The following is a 23,238-nucleotide window of genomic DNA, read 5'->3' on the forward strand; positions in this document are numbered from 1 at the left end:
ACTATCTTGGTATATGTGTCAGTGGTCAGTTACAAAACCCAGCAGAGGATATAAAGAGACATTAGACTTGTGACATAAAGCAAATGTCAAGTTTATATCACTTACACTTTACAGTGAAACTAATACCAAAGAAAGTAACAGCATCACGGCCGGGGCTCAAAGTCGTCTCTCACCATCTCTGCCAAGAGAAAGTATTTGTACACACATGGTGGAAGCTGTGTAATCTTTGCCCAGTCTGCTGGTGCATGGTTAAATGTTGTTAAGTTAATGTGACAGCAAAATCACTGGGATGTTTAGCAGCATTGCCTAATCCATAAATGAGAAATCCTTTATAAAGTATTCCTTAATTAATTAATTAATTAATTAATTCCTTGTTAGTTATACAGGTGTTTATCCTGGTTCAACTGTAGTTCTACAGTGACTTCTGGAGTGGAAAAAATGTAAAGGTAAATTGATACACAGCACAGGGGATAGCACCTTTAAATAGTAAAATGCATAACTTTTAAGGTCACCGTGCATCCTTTGTATCCCCTAATAACTGTGAAATCAACGTCTTACATAATAAAAGCACTAAAAAGTATCAATCTAGTTTGTCCCATTATTATAGTAAACTGCATGGCTGCGAGTGATGAAGCTGATTATCTCTAAGTAAATCAGTTTTTTTATGTTGTCTATGAAGGTTGTCTGTGACAGCTTTAATAAATTTTCATATAATTTATGAGAACATATGAGAGACATCCTTTTGGAAAAAAATCATGCTTAGAGACATTTTTGTGCACAAATAATTGGTTAAAAGACTTCCGACTTAATTAAAAATTTGCAATGAATCCCCTAATTGTCGTCACCTGTATGTATGTGTATATGCACAAAAACATGCTGTGTATATAGAGCACAGCTATACAATCCATATAAGTGTGTACAACATTTATGTTTATAAAAAAGGTTTTTGTAATATGTTTTATCTATTGTGTTCTTTATGTATTATGGGTGTGTGGTCTTTATTGTGGGGTATTTTGTTTGTTTGTTTTTGTTGTTATTTTTTGTTTATTTATTATTTTAAATGTCTGTCAGGAGCGAGGAAAAGAACATTTAATCCAATCCTATCACAAAAAAGGCAAAAAGTTGACCCATATGCCAAAAAAAATGTTTGTTTCTTTGTTTTCTTGCTTGTTTGTTTAGGCAGCATTTTTTTAAAGGTCACTGTGTGAATATTTTGACCTGCATGACCCTCTGTATTAGGTTATTTGTTTGGCACTGAGACAAGATTAAAAATGGACTGCCCTTACAGAGAACACAATGTCCTGGGAAGCTCTGGGGATGTGTGCTGTGGCCACCATCCAGTCACCTCTCCGTCTCCACTCACACATCACTCTGCCTGCCAGCTCTGGCTATACTTTCTCTTGGAAACTTGTGGGCTTAAATGTGTGTGGCAACCGTGAAACTCAACTCCTCGTGCTAATGTCTAAGAAGTCTCTTCTGTTCTCCTCTGTCATCTCAGATTTTGTCTTGGCATGCAAACACATTTTGCTGCTGCACTTTGACAGACTTTCTGGTTCTGTTTATATAATGTCATGAAACCACACTACACTGTGTCCTGATGATTCAATATATTGAGACACATACAAACTCCAACTCCTCCCCCTCCCTCCTTGCATAGAAATATGTCTGTCTTGCTAAATGTAATTGTCACGAGGACACACTGCATGCACTTTTCTGTACTCAAACTAAAATGTGTAAATATTTTGAGAGCTGCTTTTGGAGCTGGCATCCAGTGGCCATTAAAGAAAATAGTCTTTTTTTTTTTTTTGGTGCTTTCAGTGGCTTAATTTTTCAGCCAGTGGCTTCTGTAATTAGTCATTTCATTGTTAGTCATATAGCACACGGGCTATATGAAACCAGGGCTTCAAATGAAACCAACAAAGTGCCAAAAAAAGAAAAGAAAACACCTGAGGGTGAAAGTAAACCAATCCTGATAGACACCTGTGTTAAAATGCCCAGCATTAGAGCAGAAATAAACATAAATATTTACAGCTTGGTACAAAGAATACATTTGCCTTTTCTAGCTAATTGCCACACTAATAACAACTGCACAGTGGTTTTATTTCTTCATAAATCACAGTGTCATGGCAAATTTGGTATTATGGGCTCCATCTCAAAATTATTCTGGTTACTGATTTATTCATTTTATGTAAAAACAGTAAATGTGAAAAAGGTCCACAGCTCTGTCTTAACAGATTCAGCTAACAAGCTGGGTGAAAAAAAAGTCATCTTTTAATTTTCTTATATTGTTGTAACTTGCTATATATATGTGCATTACATGTATTCACAATGGTTAAATGAGCTCATATTAAAATTAACTGGCCCATTCATTCAGTCATTTTTAATATGTAAATATAAATAAATAACAACAAAGAACATTGTAAACAGAAAAAAAAAATAGACGCTTGAAAAGGAGTAGGATGAAGTTTACACTTATTTTAACCTACACCCCTTTAATGCTATTTAATAATTCACTATTTGTTGTTAGATATGTATATAACTGTACACAAGTCTACACACATAAAACATATAATTCACCAAACAAGACAACAAACTACATTTTTCACATTGAGCTAGACATACTGTGAGGATTTTTTTTTTTAACTAAGCACTGATCAGAATAATTTCATTCATTTATTTCCATGTGGCACAATAACCCTGACTGTGCTTCAGTAATGTTAAAGTCAAGTACAGTCCCAGAGGAATATATTCCCAGAGGCACTATTATTATCAGTATGGAAATGTAAGTGCTTTACATTGAGGATGCTGCAAGAGGTATTAAAGTTAGTGACAGAATGTAAAGTCAAATACATGTGGATCTCCTACAGTAAATGTCAGTATGGGTCTCCTAAATGCCAGGAGAGGAATGGAAACAAGAGAGGGTGGGAAGGCTTCGGCTTGTCTCTATGGTATACTGTCACAGCATTAAAGATAACCACAGAATGTGTGTATTTATAAGCAGTGGTGTATATACAGTAGTGTATATATTTACTCGCAGGCAGATTTCCAAGCAAAATGACATGCAGCAGTTTTGATGGACGCAAAAAATAAATATGAGACAGAGTGAAATGGCTGTCGAGTTGCAAACAACAAAAGATAAAATTATTCTGCAGAAAACATTTTTTTTGCACTGACGTCACTCCTTATGCACACTTGGATGCATAAATCAAAGCTGCTAAAAATCATTAAGTCACTAGATGGCAGCAAAGCCAGGATTTTCATTACTCACTAGAGACACCACATTGTGCCTGTCATGCTCCAACACTAGAGTTCACTGTACCTTTACAACTGATTCTCCAACATGCTCTTATAAATACCACCAGCTACAATAGAGTGACTCAATCACAACAAACTAAATGTTATGCAAGGAGTGTGTTTGTGTGGGACAGTGTTAATCATGTTACTAAGGCTGAGAGAATTTTTGATAAATCTAAAGTAAAAAAAAAAAACTGTGTAGCTTACAGGTTCAACATTGATCATATAAAGGATGAACATACAAAATTTCCATCTTGCTACAAGCATGATAGGAAGCCAAAGCTTAAACTCCTTTGTGATAGTGTTAATACACTTGTGTGTGTCTCCTTTTTATCCCAGTAACTGCTGTGGCTTGTGAGACTCATGCGTCTCAGATGACCTAGTGCCAAAATGCGGGAAATTGTTTCAGTATGTGGGATGGGACAAGGGGACAAGAGACGAAAATGCTGTGACGTTCCATATAAAGTGGGGTAAAGTGGGTTATCCTTTAATCCTTGCTGTTCCTGTCCAAAACATAGCAATATACTTGTTATGTAACTATTTAGCTCACATTTCAATAAGATACTGAGAGTCAAGTTACTGCTGTAAGACAAATCCGCCACATGTTGACACAACAAATTAATTTAAATGTGACATTTAGAAAGAGGAAACACAAAAGGAGCTGAACAAGTACTTAACTACATAAATAATCTGAGGGTACAGGATAAGTGCCTATATGTTTCTTGGTGTCTTATTCAAAAGTCTAAGTCATTCCATACTTTGTACATTTGCAAAGTTATTAGTCTTAATTTTGACAGTGACAGAGAGTTATTACTTAAACTATATGTTTATTAGCAAGGTTGTGATACGCAGTGTCATTGTACTTGACAGGATTTACCCCAATTAGGTACACAAGTTTTTCTCACTGCAACTGTAGCATGCACCTGTGGCACTTATAGGTTGTCTGAAGTAATTATGGAACTGTGATTAAAAAGAAAATAGATTTCTGTTAGTTGTCAAATGTGTCATACGGAGTTGCTTCCACCTCTTTTTAATACAGCTCAGTTTTTTGGTGGGATTTGTAGTATTAGTTATAGGCATTCTTTTTAACTGTTGCCAACAAGCAAAAACACAAAAACAGAATTCTAAATGCAACACTGCTTTTCTGCAGTATAGTTACATTTGTATGCAAATGTATACATTAACAATCACCCATGTAACATAACAATACCTGGATAAATTAAAGATGTTTTCTTCTAATTAGAGTTTGAGGCCATGGCATAGCATCCTAAAAGTATCTTGCACAAAGCCAAAACAAAAATTGCCCTGAAACTTGTAACTTGTAACAATAACCCATGCAAAGAGAAAATGTAAAATATTATTATTCAACAACTATTTTAATTACCATTGCAACTGGACTAATATTCTAGCTACATTTGTTTAAGAAAACAAAACTCTATTAGCCTTCCATGATTCATGTGTAACTATTGTTTCACATGTCAGAAATTTTTGCATGTACCTGAATGGTGGATGCTCTTTGCTGCCTCCTGTAGCAGAGTAAATCACGCAGGCTGTCCCAGAGGTAGGAAACAATCAGACACATGCTGTTGACTAGCCAGATATCCCAGAATGTGACAAAGTTCTCCATGGCTTTCACTTTACCCTTCATCCTTCCTTTGCAGCCTTGCTCTGCCTATCTTTAACCACAAGCGGCGTCTCAAAGCTCAAGAAGTGTCTCAAATGAAGCAGATGATCGTATACTTCTCAGGAGCCGACAAGACACTAATGCTACTGTACGCTACCTCCCACAGCCTCTGTTAATTCAGTCAAGCCTCCTACTCCAATCAGCACTTTGCAGCTGAAGGACGGGCAGTATGTCCTCATGACAAAAGAGTGACAGGTGCCAGCAAAGGGTATCTGGGAGATAAGCTCTCCAGTCACCCAAATGTATTAGAAATCAATGCTTTCAATCACTTTTGTCCAATTGCACCAAAGAATTAACAAATACAAAATTAATCAACACAATATTGACTATTAAAAGTGGGGGAAAAAATTTGATTGGGGGGGGGGGGGGGGGGGGGTGTGTATCAGGCTCCCTGTCAACACAGACACACTGTAAACCAATAGCCTGTGCTATGCGATTACTGCTCCAAATGTCACACAGACTATTACATCAAGGCTTACACTCAACATTTTCAGCTGAAGCAATTTCATATGCAATAATTATTAAATGCCATTACAGATTAACTTCTAATCAGTAGTCCGTACATGGTATCTCTGAAGACTTTTAAGCTCAGCAACATATCTTCACTACATTTTGCAACAAAGACAAACACTGGGTGTATATATAACCACAATCCTAAGAATGTGTTGTTTGGCCAAGGGTGGTCAGTCACAGCTATGTGCAGCATGTCTGGAAACCTCCTCTGACTTGACCAGCAGTTCTGCCAAATACAACAGTGAGCTCATTTTTGGATGGGAGCTGTGCTCTCACTTCTCAGATGGATTTAATGGCTGCTCTGAGGGAAAATGCCTGTCTCAGATTGCTTCATAGAGACAACACAGAGTGGCATTGAGGCACATGAGTTATTATTTTAGGGTTTTTTTTATTATTATTAATATTGATTTTTAATATTTTATCAGTTGGAATTCTTGAAATCATTAACTCAGATTTGAATTAATCTTGAAGATTTTAATTCTTCAAATTACTTCAAATGCTTATTAAAATTATAATGAGTGTTATGGGTGATGTTATTTCAGGATACTGATAGTGACCCTGAATCTATGAGACCTTATTCTTTACACCTGTACTCCGCATACTGCGACAGACTTTTTTCACAGCTGCTGCTTTGACATGAAATCATACCTAAATGTGTGTAACTTATAACCTTAATGATGCCTCTGTGCCTCAATAAAAACTAAACCTTTAGTAATGACATTAATAACATGCTTTGTAACTATTTCATCTCCAAATAGTTTCTTCTTCTCCTTCTTTCAGCTGCTCCCTTTAGGGGTAATCCCAGCGGATCATCTTTCTCCATCCCTAGCATTCTCCTCTGTCACACCAACCCTCCACATGTCCTCCTTCACTACATCCATAAACTGCCTCTGTGGTCTTCCTATTTTCCTCCTGCCTGGCAGCTGCATATTCAACATCTTTTATCCAGTATATCCACTATCCCTCCTCTGCACGTGTCCAAACCATCTCAGCTTTGCTTCTCTAACTTTGAGAATCTAAGCATCTTCAACTCTGCCACTTCCAGCGCAGCCTCCTGCCTTTTTGTCAGTGCCACTGTCACTAAACCATACATCATAGCAGGTCTCGCAACCTTTTCACGCTTCCTGCTATCCTTCTGTCACAACAATCATCTCCACGCACTCCACCCTGCCTGCACTCTCTTCTTCACCTCTCTTGTGACCTGTCCATTGCTTTGGAGGGTTCACCCCATGTATTTAAACTCATCTACCTTTACTATCTCTGCTACTTGCAGCTTCACTGTTGCACCTGTCTCCATCTCATTCACACACATGTATTCTGTCTTACTTCCACCGACTTTCATTCCTCTTCTCTCGAGAGCATACCTCCACAAAACCGGATTCAGAACCAATCCCTGATGTAATCTCACCCCCACCTTGAACCCATCTGTTATCCCTAGCGCACACCTCACCACTGTCTCAACATCCTCATACATTTCTTGCACCACTCTCACATACTTCTCTGCCGCTTCTGACTTCGTCATGCAGTATCACAGTTTCTCTCTTGGCACTCTATCATATGCATTCAGGCCAGGGAGAACGTAATTATAATAGCTAACCTGAAGAGTGACCCCGGCCCACTAGGGAATCACCCCCAGCTCTGACTCCTCCTGCTGAACCCACAGAGCAGCCAACAACCAGTCCAGAGACACACTCTGAAGTAGTGTCACCTTCAAAAGCCCCTGTGAAACACCACACTGAAAGTGCTTCCTTTGATGATTTACAAAACATTATGGCTATAAATCAAAAGCCAGACATGTTTAGCACTCCAGTACAAGACACTGTTGTGGTTCTATTTTCAGTGGCAAATAGAATCCTATGAAGAAAAAAATCTGCATGCATTCAAGTATTGTTGGTAATTGCAAACTGCATTCATTTGAAGCTGTGGTGGAAAGGAGATAACTAAGCAAACTGTTATCTATCATGGATAATCCTGTCCACTCTCTGCACTGCTTATTGGACTGTTGCACTTTCTCCAGCAGACTGATTCAGTTCTGCTGCCACAAGGACAGATCCAGGAAGTCTATCATACACTGCAACACATGACGGAGAATCTGTTCTTTCATTTACATTACTTTAGATTTAGTAAGCCATTCTCAGTTCTGTTTTTGCTTTGTTGATTTTCATTTTATTTTGTTATATATTATCCATACGTCCATTTTCTTAACCAACTGTTCAATTCAGAGTAGTGGGGGGTGGAGTCTATCCCAGCTGTCATTGAGCGAAAGACAAGGTACACTCTGAAAAGGTCACCAGTCTATCACAGGGCTAACACGTGGATACAAATAACTATTCACATCTATGGCCAGTTTAGAATCACCAATTAACCTAACAGAGGAAGCTAGAGTACTGCTGGCGCAACTGCAGGCCTCACTGCCTGAGCACTGGCACAGGATGGAAGACGCTTCTTTGTTTTCTCTTAACTCAATTAAATGTCTTGTGGCCTTACAGAATCCAAAGAGCACAGCTTTATTTCTGTTGGTCTTAAACCACTGGCTGCCACATCATTCATTGCAACTATGAAGGTCACCAAACATCTGTAGTGGGTAAAACTCTCACAGAGAGAAGAACTCATAACACTTAATGTTTTAATAATTTCAGATAAAATACTCAGGGCTGTGCACATAGTAAAGCTAAATTATTCATAGCTATCAGCTGTCAGCCTTCATATCATTCCCCTCCACAGTACATGGCACAAAGTTTTAATGAAATCTTGTAAACCATTGTTTTACTGCCTAGGTTTACAGCTACAATAAGAAAATGCAGCTAATATGAAACAATATGACACAACAGGTTGGTTGGCTTTTTTCTGAATCATCAGCTGCTGCTATTTGTATGCATCCATTCACATCAATGACCTAAGGACAGCTGTATCCTAAACTTTTATTACAAAAATAAATTAAGCATAGTGTCCCTTTCAGTTACGTTAAAGCATATCAATAAATTGTATGTTTGTGGCCCATGATGAGATTCTCAGATCCCAGTGTAGGCCTTAGTGAAAATGAATTTAACACCCCTGCGTTGGGGAGTAGCTACACGCATAAGCATCACTGGTTGACGTGCAGGGAAGGCAACGAGTTTCTGTCACATTGTTAAACAGAAATCTAGATCTATCCACTTATTTCTAAAGCATCTGATAAATAAGTTGAATGAATTAAACCACAATCAGCAAAACTGCTGGTGGCCTTCATCTGGCTTTGGCTCAAGTCCTGCAAAAATATAAAAAAAATAGGGAAAACTCTGTACCGTGACACACTGAGCTAAATGTAACCATATTTAGAGATAATAGTCCTGTGCAGTTAATTCTGATATACACATATTTCCCATGTTTTTTCTATTCAAAGTTCTCAGGAACAATTACAGTCATACAGTTACACGATTCTTGGCCTCAAATATGTTTCCAAACACACAATTATGTCTAAGAACTTCAGCTTAATGCAACAACTAGCAAATATTGGACGTTTCAGCCATGATAGCCACAGAGCCCTCACATTTCAAATCCTAGTTTAACCTCCTTGTCCAAAACATTGTCTATGAAGTCAAACATACTCTAACTGTTTTTTAAGGACAAATCTTCAAAACAATTATTATAGTAGACTCCTTGCATTACCACTGCAACATGTGATTAAATGAAACCCATACTACTTGTTTTCACCTATTCCACTTTGTTAAAATTGTTATACCATCATAGGCGTAGGAACCGGGGGGGATGGAGGGGAAGTGCCCCCCCCCCCCCCCCCCCCCCCCCCCAATATTGGAGACAGGCGCATTTGTCCCAACCAAAAATTACACAGCAGAGGAGAAAAATACTTGATTTTGAAATCTTTGACTCGCGTGCTTTTATTTTGAAGGCACAACATGCCACCCCCACCCACCCTCCTCTGAACGGCTCTGAGTGTTTGGGAGGTGGGAGACAGCGGTAGGAGTCAAAAACTCTTGAATGAGGTAAAACCGTCTGTTGGGATCGTTGCCATGAACAGAGCCGGACTGAGGCATAGGCGACATATGTGGCTCCCACCACCAGGGGGCCCCCAAGCTCACATACATTTGTAATGAAACTTTATCCTAGTGCACTGGTAACATTTGTCTATGCACTGGTAACAATTATCTGTGCATTGGTAACAATTATCTGTGCACTGGTAACATTTATCTGTGCACTGGTAACATTTTGTCCCCTTAGAATTATAAGGTTCTATCTACGTTCTGACCATTTTTGAGATATTGAGCTTTAAAGTTTTTGCACTCTGTATAGCAAAAATTACACATGGAATAAGTCTTGTTCACACATGATTATAAAACACACTCTATATGTATTCTAAATCAGTAATATCAAAATCCTTTTAAATGTGCAAATGGGGGTTTTTTTTTGGGGGGGGGGGGGTTAAACAAGTATAATGCAGATAGAACCTTCTAATTCTAAAAACTCAGTTTTTGTTTGGAATTATAATGTTCTATCTGCAAAATGTGATAACTACTACTGATTTTCAAGGAATGAAAAATAGTTAACTTATAGTAAGTTTTAAACCATAAAATTATGGATATAATAGTGTCCACAAGTATGGTTAAATCAAATTTATAAATATATAATAAATTTATAATAAATTCTGTGACATTTTTTTAAATTTCTTCTTTCATGGCAAACTGTTTTTACGAACACATTTCCCTTCCCTTTACTAGAAGAAGATGATGCTTGACAAAGTTTTATCTTTGAATGTTTCAATGCTACAACATCTCCATCCATCCATTCTCTTCCCCTTATTCTGTTCAGGGTCGTGTGTGTGTGTGGGGGGGTGGGGGGTCTGGAGCCTATCACAGCTGACATAGGGTGAGAAGCACAGTACACCCTGTATAGGTCGCCAGCCTGTCGCAGGGCTAACACAGAGAGACAGACAACCATTCACACCTATGGGCAATTTAGAGTGACCAATTAACCTAATAACTGCATGGCTTTGGACTGTGGGAGGAAACCCACACAGACACGGGGAAAACATGCAAACTCCACACAGAGAGACCCGGGCCAAGGTGGAATTGAACCCAGACCTAGATGTCAATCTAGCTGTGAGGCAGTAGTGTTAACCACCATGCCGCCTTGCTGCACAACATCTATTACACAATTTTAAAATTGTACAATTTTAAAATTGTGTAATAGATGTGAAAACCAACAAGTAAAAATAAAATTTATAATAAATAAATAGAACAAAATAAACATTTGATCTAAATTTAGGAGGCGTATACTTTGACATATAAAATTCTGAATAAACATTTAGATTCTGAGTCCATGTCCACTGAGTACAAAAATCCAAATAAAAACTCATCCCACTTAAAAGGTAGATTTTTTAAACTTGGATCTTTAATTAAAATCATTCTGCTATAAAAATGTCACTGACAATGAACTGTTTTCTTTCGGTTGTATTTATTCAGGAAAAATGTAACAATTTCTTTGCCGTCCCTTTTCTGGTGTTTTTTCTTTTACTTGCTCTTCTGGAATTTGATGACAGAAATAAAAATAGACAGAGCTCATTAGCATGGTACCACTGCTAGGTCATAGAATATATTAAAATCTGAAGTCATTCTTCAATCAATAATATTTTATACGTGAGGTAACTTATATTATGACCTTTGACTATTCTCAATATTACCAACTACATTGTTTGTTTTTTTATGTTAGCACTGACCACAGACAAACAATACAAAACTAGTGTTAGCTCGCTAGCTTCGTAGCTAACAGTGCTAAGAAACAGCTCAGTGCAATCTAAAAAAAAATTAATCAAAAGTTAAGAATTTTCCTGCCATTAGTACTTCTGTCTGTTGTCAACTCATTTTTTGAAATCCTCAAGCTTTAGATGTCTTGTAAACAGCCCCAGCTTACCATGAAACATTTTTTCTAGCACCTCCTCTGCTCCTTTGCTTGACATTGGGCACGAACATTACAAAAAAGAAACAGCCTGATTGGTTCTCTTGTGAACATTTCAAGTGCCTATTGGTTCACAGACAGAACCTTATAGTACCAAGTTAAAGCTTGATTTTGCAGATAGAACCTTATTATTTTGTGAATAAAACGCCCAAAAATATATATATTTGAAAAGGGGGACGATTTATCTGTGTATTGGTAACATTTCTCTGTGCACTAGTAACATTTATCTGTGCATTGGTAACATTTATCTGTGCACTGGTATCATTTATCTGTGCACTGTGCACTGGTAACATTTATCTGTGCATTGGTAACATTTATCTGTGCACTGGTAACAATTATCTGTGCACTGGTAATATTTATCTGTGAATTGGTAACATTTATCTGTGCACTGGTAACATTTATCTGTTCATTGGTAACATTGAACAGTACTGACAGGGACTAGAAAGAGAGAGCATATTTCTCCCATATTGGCTTCTCTTCATTGGATCCCTGTTAAATCTAGAATAGAATTTAAAATTCTTCTCCTCACATACAAGGTCTTGAATAATCAGGCACCATCTTATCTCAAAGACCTCATAGTACCATATCACCCCAATAGAGCACTTCGCTCTCAGACTGCTGGCTTACTTCTGGTTCCTAGGATACTTAAGAGTAGAATGGGAGGCAGAGCCTTCAGCTTTCAGGCACCTCTTCTGTGGAACCAGCTTCCAGCTTGGATTCGGGAGACAGACACCCTCTCTATTTTTAAGATTAGGCTTAAAACTTTCCTTTATGATAAAGCTTATAGTTAGGGCTGGATCAGGTGACCCTGAACCATCCCTTAGTTATGCTGCTATAGGCCTAGTCTGCTGGGGGGTTCACATAATGCACTGTTTCTTCTCATTCACCTTATTTACTTTGTTTATACTCCACTCTGCATTTAATCATTAATTGATATTAATCTCTGGCTCTCTTCCACAGCATGTCTTTCTCTCCCCTCAGCCCAACCGGTCGCGGCAGATGACTGCCCCTCCCTGAGCCTGGTTCTGCTGGAGGTTTCTTCCTGTTAAAAGAGAGTTTTTCCTTTCCACTGTCGCCAAGTGCTTGCTCATAGGGGGTCGTTTTGACTGTTGGGTTTTCTCTGTATTATTGTAGGGTCTTTACCCACAATACAAAGCGCCTTGAGGCGACAGTTTGTTGTGATTTGGCGCTATATAAATAAAATTGAATTGAATTGAATTTGTGCATTGGTAAGTATGCACTGGTAACATTTATCTGTGCACTGGTAATATTTATCTGTGTATTGGTAACATTTCTCTGTGCACTGGTAACATTTATCTGTGCACTGGTAACATTTATCTGTGCACTGGTATCATTTATCTGTGCACTGTGCACTGGTAACATTTATCTGTGCACTGGTAACAATTATCTGTGCACTGGTAACAATTATCTGTGCACTGGTAACATTTATCTGTGCACTGGTAACATTTATGTGTGCATTGGTAACATTTATCTGTGCATTAGTAACAATTATATGTGCACTGGTAACATTTATGTGTGCATTGGTAACATTTATCTGTGCACTGGTAACATTTATCTGTGTACTGGTAACATTTATGTGTGCATTGGTAACATTTATCTGTGCACTGGTAACATTTATGTGTGCATTGGTAACATTTATCTGTGCACTGGTAACATTTATGTGTGCATTGGTAACATTTATCTGTGCACTGGTAACATTTATGTGTGCATTGGTAACTATGCACTGTAACAGTTATCTATGCACTGGTAACATTTATCTGTGATTAAGCCAGTTTGCCCACGTCCTACGATTATAAAACATATACATATGTAAATTATACATGCAATCATATAAGTGTACACAACACTATTTTTCCAAGAAACATTTGAAAAATAAGAAAGTAAAAGATCAAATAAGATTTTTTTTATGCTTTTCTCAGAGTTTTTATGGATCTGTCAGGTTTCCGATATGTCTCACCCCAATAGGAAACTCATTCCTACACCCCTGTATACCATATTAAATTATCATTAAAAATACCAAATCTGTACCAGTTGGTTTAATCTTTGCTATAAGTGGGTAGACTACAGTCAAGTCTTTGCTTATAATTTGAGAAAATTTGTAAATTTGCTGCATTTTTGATAATTAAAAAAGTAAGAGAATGGATGGATTGATGGATTGATGGATGGATGGATGGATGGATGGATTTTAAGCATGCTGCACTCCAGCAGAATAAAAGAGCTGTTTTAGAAAGATTGGTGGGTTCAAACCATAACCTTTTGCTGTGTTAACAGTGCTAACCACTGCAGCCACTGTGCCACCCTGAGTTGTTCATTCTTAATGATTTCCTGGTTAACAAATTACAAGCAAATTTTAACCCTTGACTGTTTGGTTATGTATAACCAGTTTTCACCAATTACTGAAATAAAAACAATGCAATGATAAAAAAAATGTTTAAATTCTGAACATACTGTATGGTGTCTATAATGTTTGTATCTGAGATAGAGCCAACATCACCTAAGTATGTTTTTTAAATATTGTTTTAAGTCAAACTATGTCACTTTAGTCACTGTTACCAACAGATATAATCCAACTCTAATTTTAAAATTTAAAATATTATATAACCTTGGTTCAGAAGCTGATTTAAAACTCTGGCTAGACTGTAGAGTATAGTGTACTCCTACATAAAAAAAAATTTTTTCAAGTATTTTGAAAAAGATGTTACTAGAAACTGGAAATTTAATCTAATCTAATATTATAGGCTGCTTATAGGCTGCTGAGCCTCATTTTTAGTATACAATATTTACACTTTAGATCAGGGGTATTCAAATAAAATTAAAAGAGAATTAAAAATAAAAGAGGTCCCGTCAGACAAAATTTCATGAGGCCAAGGTCCAGAAGTCCAACTATTTAATATGATTTTATATATATATATATAAAGTATTTGTTAGTTTCGGTCCGGACCAAGGTCTGCCTATTGGTGATGTCTGCTGTAGACTGAATACTGTGGACACAGCGGCAGGTTAAAGAGAAAATTTTCAGATGAAGAATTTGAAGTCTCCCACTCTGACAGTTGGAGCTCTCACTCTAGACAACGCAATACACACCCATTATAAAAAATTTTAAAAAGTCCTTAAACCTAAACTGCTACTGTTCAAAAACCATAAAAGATATAAACAAACTGAGTAATGTCTTAATAGTTCAAAGTCTTGGCTTCGTCTCTAGCTGAAAGTATGCTGAAGTAGTTACATTTCAAAATAGGGTGGGTTTGAAGAGGATTTGAAGATTTCCCCATTCATTTGAATGGGGCAAAAAAATCAGAAAAAGCTTAATATTTTAAAAATTATAAAAGTTACAAACAAGAAAAGTAATAGCATAAATCTCCAGAAGAAGCTGGACGTTTTGAAGAACAATACTGAATGCTTTGAAGCATTCGCAGCAAAAATTTGATTAGGGGAAGTCTGAAGTGTTCGCTTCCTGTATGGTTACCACTTTTTTTTTCTCGTTATGTTTTAACTTGTGAATGTAATGTGTAATAGCTGGTAAAATAAATAAATAAATAAAATATATTTACAAAAAATATATCCATAAACTTCAAAAGGTTAATACCAAAATCACGTTTGGTCACGTGATCAAAGTTTCGCGGGAACAAATATGGCGAACGAGAAGACAGCTCCAGCGCCAGACTCGGTGCAATGTCCCGTTTGTTTTAAAGACTTCACACCCGCCACAATTAACGGACATCTCGACATATGTCTGCTGAAAGGCCTTACCGACCACAGCCCGTCCACGGCAGACGAGAGCGGACCTCCCGTAAAGAAATCTCGCACTGGTACCGAGGCTGTCAACAAATCTGCGGCCAGCTCCTCATCCATGGCTGGAGCGCAGTCACCAGTGATGTTTTCTCTGTTTCAGAGCAACAAGGGGAAAGCTGCGGTGCAAACTGAACGGAATAGCTTGTTTACCAGTAAACAAAGTCCTGTCAGTGCTGTCAACAAGGGAGTGAAACGTTTACTGAATGAGGAAGCGGAGCCTGGACCAACAGGTACGGAGACTCTGACGAGCCAGCAGCCCGCACCTGTATCAAACGGACAGAGTTTGAAAACGGCAAAACATTTATCACCGCGGACCTTGTTTACAACAGACAAGCCTCTGGCAGAGGTGCTGAGACCAGACACGCTGGAGGAATACTTTGGACAAAGTAAAGTTGTAGGCCAGCAAACTCTCTTCCGGTCACTTCTCGACTCCCAGGAAATCCCGTCGTTGATCCTCTGGGGACCTCCGGGATGCGGAAAGGTGTGTCGATTTCAGAAGCACCCACTCTGACGCAGCATCTGCCCCCACCTTGCCCCCCCACCCTGCTGTTTCATATATAATACTTAATACAACTTTTTACCACTGATTCAGCTCTCATCACATCATGTGTAGGAATGGTGTTACATCCTTTCTCAAAGATGACTGATAACTGATGTGTAGTATCAATCCTGAAGCTGCTGTGCAGCCCAAAAGCTTACTGACAGTTTTTCTTTATTTTGTCACCCGTCTGTAACTATCGGTGAGCTCCACAACAGTAATTCATCACCTGCTCAATTTCAGCTGTCATAGGGCGAGGGCAATAATCCACCCTGGACAGGTCCCCATTGAAATAAAGCTTGTGCTTTATTAAACATGAACAGTTGTTTGCCCTAAAAACGCCAGAAAAAAAAAATTAATATACACAATAACAATGAACAATTAATTAATTATGGAAATTGTGGGTAAAGGAAAGAGTTCTTAAAAATTTTATTAATTTTTAAAATTTTAATAAATTACAACTCTCAGTTCAGTTTGGCTTGAAGTTGAAGCTTGCCCATATTTCACATTTTTAATTTTTACATTGTAATATTCATTGTCTAGGCTTATGCTGAAAGTCCAATACAATGGAGTTGATTGAATTTTTTTACTGTTTTACTCTCAGCATCAAAAAAGAAAAAAATCCATCTATTTTTTTTTGTTTTTAAACTCAGCTAGAACTTTTGTGTTGTGCTGAAAGAGTGAATGATGACATGTGTCTGCTTGGTTGGTGGTCCAGCTTTTTAATGACTCCTTAGGTATGTTGAACTGGCAGAGTGGATCAGACACCAGCCGCCTGCCATTCTCAGACTTTGTCGGCATGCTTTTCTGACACCTTATCTCCACTTTAACACCCTTGTCAACTGCTTATAGCATTCAGGTTTCCTCATTGAATAGAGGTATCAAAATCAGCTTTTTTTGACTTGATTATTAGGATTTAAAATGTACACATCATACAAGCTTCTCAAAGAAATTTCTGCCTGTGAGTTTTAGTCACATGATTTGCCGTGTGCCTTGCTGTATTTCAGACCACTCTAGCCCACATCATTGCCAGCAACAGTAAAAAGAAGGGAACGGCTCGCTTTGTAACTCTGTCCGCCACCAGCACGTCCACCAGTGAAGTCCGAGAGGTGATCAAGCAGGCGCAGAATGAGCTCCGGCTCTGCAAGAGGAAGACCATCCTGTTCATCGATGAAATTCACCGCTTCAATAAGTCCCAACAGGTGAAGCATTTTAAAGCATAAAGTTGTGCGCTCATGAAAGTTTTAATGGTAGCTTCAGCTACTAAATGGTTGTGCCAAACAATATAATACATTAGCCTTTTATTAGCAGTTTGCAGGTCTGTTTCACAACTACTGCTTATTTTGAAAACAGAGGCTGTGTAAAAACCATTTTATACAGAAGTCTTGTGTTTATAACAGTATTATAACAGCAATGTCAAATAGCAACAAGGATTGGTCCAGATCCTTTTTAAATGGCCCAGTAAGTATAAATTGCATCATATAATAATTTAAGTATATTTGTCTTGTGGTAGTATTATTAAATTAAGCATATCCTATGATATAATAAAAATTAATAAAATAATTACTCTTTTTATCTATATTGCTTCAGTGTTTGCCGTGCCTCTGTTTTCATTCTGAGTGTGTGTTTGCGTCTGTAGGATACCTTCCTTCCCCACGTGGAGTGTGGGACAGTAACTCTGATTGGAGCGACCACTGAGAATCCATCCTTCCAGGTGAATGCTGCCCTGCTGAGCAGGTGCAAGGTGCTGGTTCTGGAGAAGCTGTGTGTGGAGGCGATGGGATCGATCCTGAACAGAGCTGTGGCCACACTTGGGATCAGAATCCAGGGACAAGATCCAGCAAATCTGAAAGATCAAGACCAAACAGATGGCTGCAGGTAAACTCCCACGAGCTCCCAGCCTGTAGTGACCAAATGTCACCTAAACCTCAGTATCTTTCTGTTCCTCACATAATCAGTTTGGAAAATGGTTCTAGTAGAGTAGTTGCTGGAGCCACAGCAATAGCTTCAGCTTTTTCTCCAAATCCACGATGTTAGTTCATATTTTTAAGGGGGAAATGAGGAACACCACATGGACAAAAATGCTGCAGATAAAAACTAATAAATCATTTTGCTGTCAGTCAAAATATTCATGATGAAATTCATTTAATCATTATCAATTGATGTGTTTTTGTATCTGCTGCTCTTTTAAACAGTAGTGACACTGATACAGTTTATCTTTTGTATATCTTTTTTAATATTTTTAGACAAAAGATCTACATTGAACAAAAAGCCCTGGACACCATAGCCTACCTTTGTGATGGTGATGCAAGAGTGGGACTCAATAGTCTTCAGCTGGCAGTTCAGGCTCAGATGTCCCAAACAAACCTGTTAGCGCACAACGGTTCTCCACAAGAGGTACTGGTGACAGAGGATCATGTCAAAGAAGGTCTCCAAAGGTCCCACATTCTCTATGATAAAGCCGGTAAGCTCAGATATAATCACATTGTCATTTGAATTGGAATCATAGTCGCTGTGTCGCTGTCTGCAACTAGGCATGCACAAAAATTCCAGCTCAAAGCACCGTGGCACATTCTTGAATCGGCCTCACCGTCTGCTTTTCAGTTATCATTTCTGATAGTCTTACCCAAAAAATTCTGTTGCAGACCAGAGCGAGAGGTGGAAATTACAAGCCGAAGGCCTGTCAGTTCTGTATTACTTGAAAAGGTTGTCAGTAGAGGTCCTGGCATAAAGATGGTTTTAACCAAAGAAGAGGCAGTGTTACCTAAGGATGTGTGCAAGGCAGCACAAATTGCTACATACTTCACCCACATTTTTTCCTTCCTTTTAGCAGCTTCATATAGAATACCCTTCATCAGTGTCTTCATGCTTTGAGCTTAGCAGCTCTATCGTATTACTTGCCAGTATTTGTGAGCCTATTTCTAGCGTTTCTCTTGGCCAGTTAGGTGCTCAGCAGTGCCCTGTGTTTTTTTTTTTTTTTGTGATTGCAGTGCACATAATTTAGCTGAGCCTACAGAATATAACACAAAACTATGACTCTGCTCAAGACTGGTGTGCTGCTCATTTATAAAACTGTTTTATTGCTGTCACGGCTAACTAATGTTTTAATGTTTCTGTTCATTACAACAACTTATGAACCCTGTGTTTTCTATTAGACAGAGCTTTTTTTTAGTCTGCTGCAGTTTTAGCTGTTCTAATCACCTTCGCCATTTGTTGATCATATATGTGTAACTCCCCTCATAAGACTCATTAGTCCTTCGTACTGTCCCGTTACACAACACTCAGCTGTTTCAAAAGATGGAGATTTACTGTCCCCTGCTTCATAGGGTGATAAAACCCTATTAACCCTGTTAGTCAACCTTATTCAGCTTGACTAATGATCTTAATGGAGGCAGAATTGATTATTGTGGTCTGAGCAATCCTTTTTTTTTCAGACGAGGTCATTTGTTCAGTACGTAATGACCTGCAATCACTGGGTTTGTGTGGGGAAAATGCCACCTGAAGAATAATCTTCTGATCTTGCCTGAAGTATTAAAGTGTGTGTGTGCATGTGTGCATGTGCGTGCGTGTGTGTGTGTTTTAAAGGTGAAGAGCATTACAACTGTATATCAGCATTACATAAGTCTATGAGAGGCTCCCATGAGAATGCGTCTCTCTACTGGCTGGGCCGCATGCTTGAGGGCGGTGAGGATCCACTGTACGTGGCTCGCAGACTGGTCCGCTTTGCCAGTGAAGATGTGGGTAGGTTGTTTTAATCTTTACATCGTCTTAGCTTTACATTTATGTATCTTTTATAATTTTCCAATTTTAATCATCCAGTATGTACTGACCTTTTTCCCCCACCACAAAGGGGTAAATAATCAACACAAGCAAAAGAAAACTGACTGAAAAAAATACGCCCACTGCTAAAAATAATTTTTTTAAGCACTTGGAAGCCCTGAATTTCACAGTCAGTGCATTAAAGACTTCTTATTCTTTTTCCAGTGTTCCTCCTCTACGTTCCTAGCCACATCTGGCTCTTAATCTGCAGTGTGGCATTCTTCTTTCAGGTATGGCAGATCCCTCTGCTCTCACTCAGACTGTTTCTGCCTTCCAAGCCTGTCACTTCATTGGGATGCCCGAATGTGAGGTAGGCCTGACCAGTCAGCGATTGGTAGTCTCATGACTTGTCTACTCTGATTTCCAGTCAGTCATACAAACGTTGTCTTCACCTCCGTTTTCTTTCTTCCTTTAATCTGCCGATCAACAGGTGATCCTGGCTCAGTGTGTGGTCTACCTGGCACGAGCACCCAAGTCTGTGGCGATCTACAAGGCCTATGATAACGTGAAGGCCTGTTTGAGAAGCCACAAAGGTCCCCTGCCTCCCGTCCCCTTGCACCTGCGCAATGCTCCGACCAGGCTTATGAAACAGCTGGGCTACTCTAAAGGCTACATATACAACCCAGCCTTCAGCGGCCCTGTAGAGCAGGAGTACTTACCTGAGGAGCTGCAGGGAATCAACTTCTTCACCTGGAAGCCCTCAAACCCATAAGTATTTTGTGTTTTTTTAAAAATTACTGCAGTCAGGTCAGTACACTGACACAGCAAATGCTTATTTTCCCCACATAAATCATATCCATTCAGCTTTGTTTCACTGCGTATTTTTCTTTACTTGTTCAGGTGCCCTCCTGTACTGACACACTGACCCACAGGATGAAAACCACTGGTGTAATGTTCTTTAAAACTGAAGCTGTTGAATTGATCCGTTGAGAAATGTAAGCTTATTATATAAGCTGTGGAATTGCTTTGCCTGTGTCACAAGCGAGTTAATTGTAAAGGTAAAAGAAGAAGAAGGAACACTGCGCTCATAAACACACGTCAGTCATCCATCACGCTATGTTCAAATTAAATCATTTTTAATATTTGACTTGCAGTTGCTCATAGATGTGTTGGGTATAAATGTATAAATTACTTCAGATACAGTAACTAAATACACCCAACTCACCTTTGTATTTTCATCATACTAACTGAAGCAGTTTTCATTTTAAAAACTGCCCATGTTTGGATTTACCTTTTTCCTGTCCTTGTAAAAACAAATGTATACATTGTTTAAAATTATTAAAATTGTCTTTCCTTATCCATTCAATTCTGTATATTTCTTATAATGTGTCGATCCTTAAAGAAAATACAACTCATACAATGTGAAAATGTCATCATATGCTTTATTATCCAGTTGCTTCACTGGTTATGAAATCTTCATCAGTTTTGGGCCATCATCTGCAAGGAAATATCACCAGACTGAGTTTATACATGTTGCAGAGAGACTTTTCTGTGCGTCTATGTAAAATGGGTTGACTTTGAGTTTTAGAGCGCTTCCCTCACCTCACTGATCCAGGGGATGAAAGAGGCCACACGGGTGAAGACTGTGGGCCTCTGAGGAGTATTGCATCCACGTCCATCCACAAAACTCGTCACTCCTTCGACGTACCATCTGCCGTCTCTGCCCTTACAGTTCAGAGGGCCTCCAGAGTCACCCTGGAAGTTTATGGCAGATGCATAACGCATACACTGAACAGCTATCAGTTCGTTTTGCACAGATAGAACATTAGGTTCTGTGGTTGCTTCTCACATGGCATGCTGACTTGCTTTCACCTCCTGCGCAGATCATTGTTGTCTTTGCTGAACTACCCCACCAATCACTTTGACTGCAGACACTGTGATCCACCACAGGAAGCAAGGCCTGCTGTAGTGTAGTTGACCGGGGGCCACCGGCTAAAGATCACAACATCAGTCAAATCTGATGGATAACAACTACATATTTAGAATTTAACGAGGATGCACCACACTTGATGATAGCAGTAGATCTTACAGTAGAGACGACCCCAGCCTGTGACGTAACAGGCGTGGGCGTGGGCGAGAGAAGCACCATGTTGTGGCAGGCAAGCCAGCTGAACCTCATCATTGACAATGGCGTTTTTCTCCAATTTAAGTAGGGCGATGTCATTCCTGCGCAACAGAATGAAATTTTTTTTTATTTTATTTTTTTAATTACTGCCATTGTTTTTCTACAGGATAAGGTATATTTGCAAGCAACGACATACCCACATGACACACAGTTGTCATTCCATTTGGGATGAATGAACATTTTTTCCACCATGATGAACTGTTCGGGTCCCTCCTCCTTGTTCATGTCGTGCTCAGCAAGAACCACCCTGTATGTGTGGAAGCTGGATTGGAAAATGAAAAGTCCCTCAGTTCATTTTGGTGCCACTTTTAGTATTAAAAATAACTGCATATTTCTGATCTGGATATGGAAACATCAAGACCAAATTCACTCTCACGTTATGCAGTGTGCTGCCGTCAAAACCCAGTTAGGAGCGATGAGTGTTCCTCCACAAGTGGGGTAGAAGGACTCCAACGAAACCTAAGTGTCGTAAAAGAAAACTTCAAGACTTCAGATCAGAAAACATAATTTTGTAGGATATTTTGTTCAGAGGCATCCCTTTAGAAAATATGGGCAAACTTGATACCCTTAATTGCGTTGTTTCTTATGTTTAAGTGCTGTATGAATGCAACCCAACTAGCACTGGAATACCACGATTAACAGCATACCTGATAAGAGACTGGACCAGTAAATGTGGCCTCGGCTGGTCAACAGCTGAATATCTTTATTAACATGCTGTAAAACAGTGTTTGCATTGACTCACCTGCCATGGCCAGCTGTATGGATTGGCTTCCTCCCCGTTCACCACACGGCTCGCGTTGGGCTGGTGACTGGGTATCCCACACCCAAACGCTTTAACATGATGAGAGACAGAGTCAGGACAGGCTGAACGTAACAGCGTCTCCAAAGTTTATAAATAGCTTTCTCTCAAATCCAGGCTATGAGATTGCTTCATAATGATTTTAGGAAAATCCCATCATCAGTTATGATGCTGTTTTTTATATTTACTTACCAGTTGTGGCAGCCAAAAGGAAGACAAATGCCACCTCCATTTCGCATTCATCCAAACGAACTAATAAAGCAAAGCTATTTGTGGGAATCAGTCCAGACGAGCAGAAAGAGTCTGGGAGTTTGGCTGCTGTTCTCCAGATGGTGAGGCCACTATGTACTTTCAGAGAAGTCAGATAATGGCTGAAATTCAAGCTGTATACATTATTCCAATACAAAACAGAATTTTTCCCACTTCAATTCACAGTTCAGACGTTCCCTTTACAACCTGGCATGGGGGTAAAGACAGTAATAACGTTAAGAACCTGCAGTTTGGTTTCACTGATGGACCGTTCACTGGATCTCATGTCAAAAACCATAATTTACTTCAGCGTGTTTGGTGTGTTCTTGTGGGTAAATTTGTCGGGGAAAGGGAATGGAAAGACACATATATAAATGTTGTTAGGCAGCTTTGTGAGGGTTAGTTTTAAAAAAAAAAAAAAGTGAAATTGATAATCAGGAAAATATTCAAAC

At 38.8% G+C, this 23,238-nt stretch overlaps 2 protein-coding genes across 3 annotated transcripts; one reads left to right on the forward strand and one right to left on the reverse strand.

The window, feature by feature from the left end:
* Nucleotides 1-15,089: 15,089 nt before the first annotated feature.
* Nucleotides 15,090-20,919, forward strand: wrnip1 (WRN helicase interacting protein 1). 2 transcript variants are annotated; one of them, XM_030752865.1, is made up of 8 exons: nucleotides 15,090-15,737; nucleotides 16,802-16,996; nucleotides 17,434-17,672; nucleotides 18,041-18,258; nucleotides 19,380-19,535; nucleotides 19,844-19,923; nucleotides 20,044-20,325; nucleotides 20,454-20,919. In XM_030752865.1, exons 1-7 carry the CDS (start codon nucleotides 15,096-15,098, stop codon nucleotides 20,323-20,325), a joined length of 1,812 nt encoding a protein of 603 aa, XP_030608725.1. In that variant the 5' UTR covers nucleotides 15,090-15,095; the 3' UTR covers nucleotides 20,454-20,919. The 2 variants fall into 2 exon arrangements, with proteins under 2 accessions (XP_030608725.1, XP_030608726.1); XM_030752866.1 differs by lacking the exon at nucleotides 20,454-20,919 and having other exon boundaries at nucleotides 19,380-19,539; nucleotides 20,044-20,186.
* A 59-nt stretch (nucleotides 20,920-20,978) lies between these two features.
* LOC115796450 (chymotrypsin-like elastase family member 3B) lies at nucleotides 20,979-23,178 on the reverse strand. The gene is made up of 8 exons (XM_030752869.1): nucleotides 22,730-23,178; nucleotides 22,481-22,569; nucleotides 22,115-22,197; nucleotides 21,875-22,000; nucleotides 21,643-21,779; nucleotides 21,403-21,545; nucleotides 21,156-21,308; nucleotides 20,979-21,050 (listed from the first exon to the last, which is right to left on the reverse strand). The coding sequence occupies exons 1-8, from the start codon at nucleotides 22,767-22,769 to the stop codon at nucleotides 21,033-21,035; spliced, it is 789 nt and encodes a 262-aa protein (XP_030608729.1). The 5' UTR covers nucleotides 22,770-23,178; the 3' UTR covers nucleotides 20,979-21,032.
* Between the last annotated feature and the right edge of the window lie 60 nt (nucleotides 23,179-23,238).

The sequence above is a fragment of the Archocentrus centrarchus genome, chromosome 17 (genome assembly GCF_007364275.1).
Source record: "Archocentrus centrarchus isolate MPI-CPG fArcCen1 chromosome 17, fArcCen1, whole genome shotgun sequence".
NCBI lineage: Eukaryota > Metazoa > Chordata > Actinopteri > Cichliformes > Cichlidae > Archocentrus > Archocentrus centrarchus.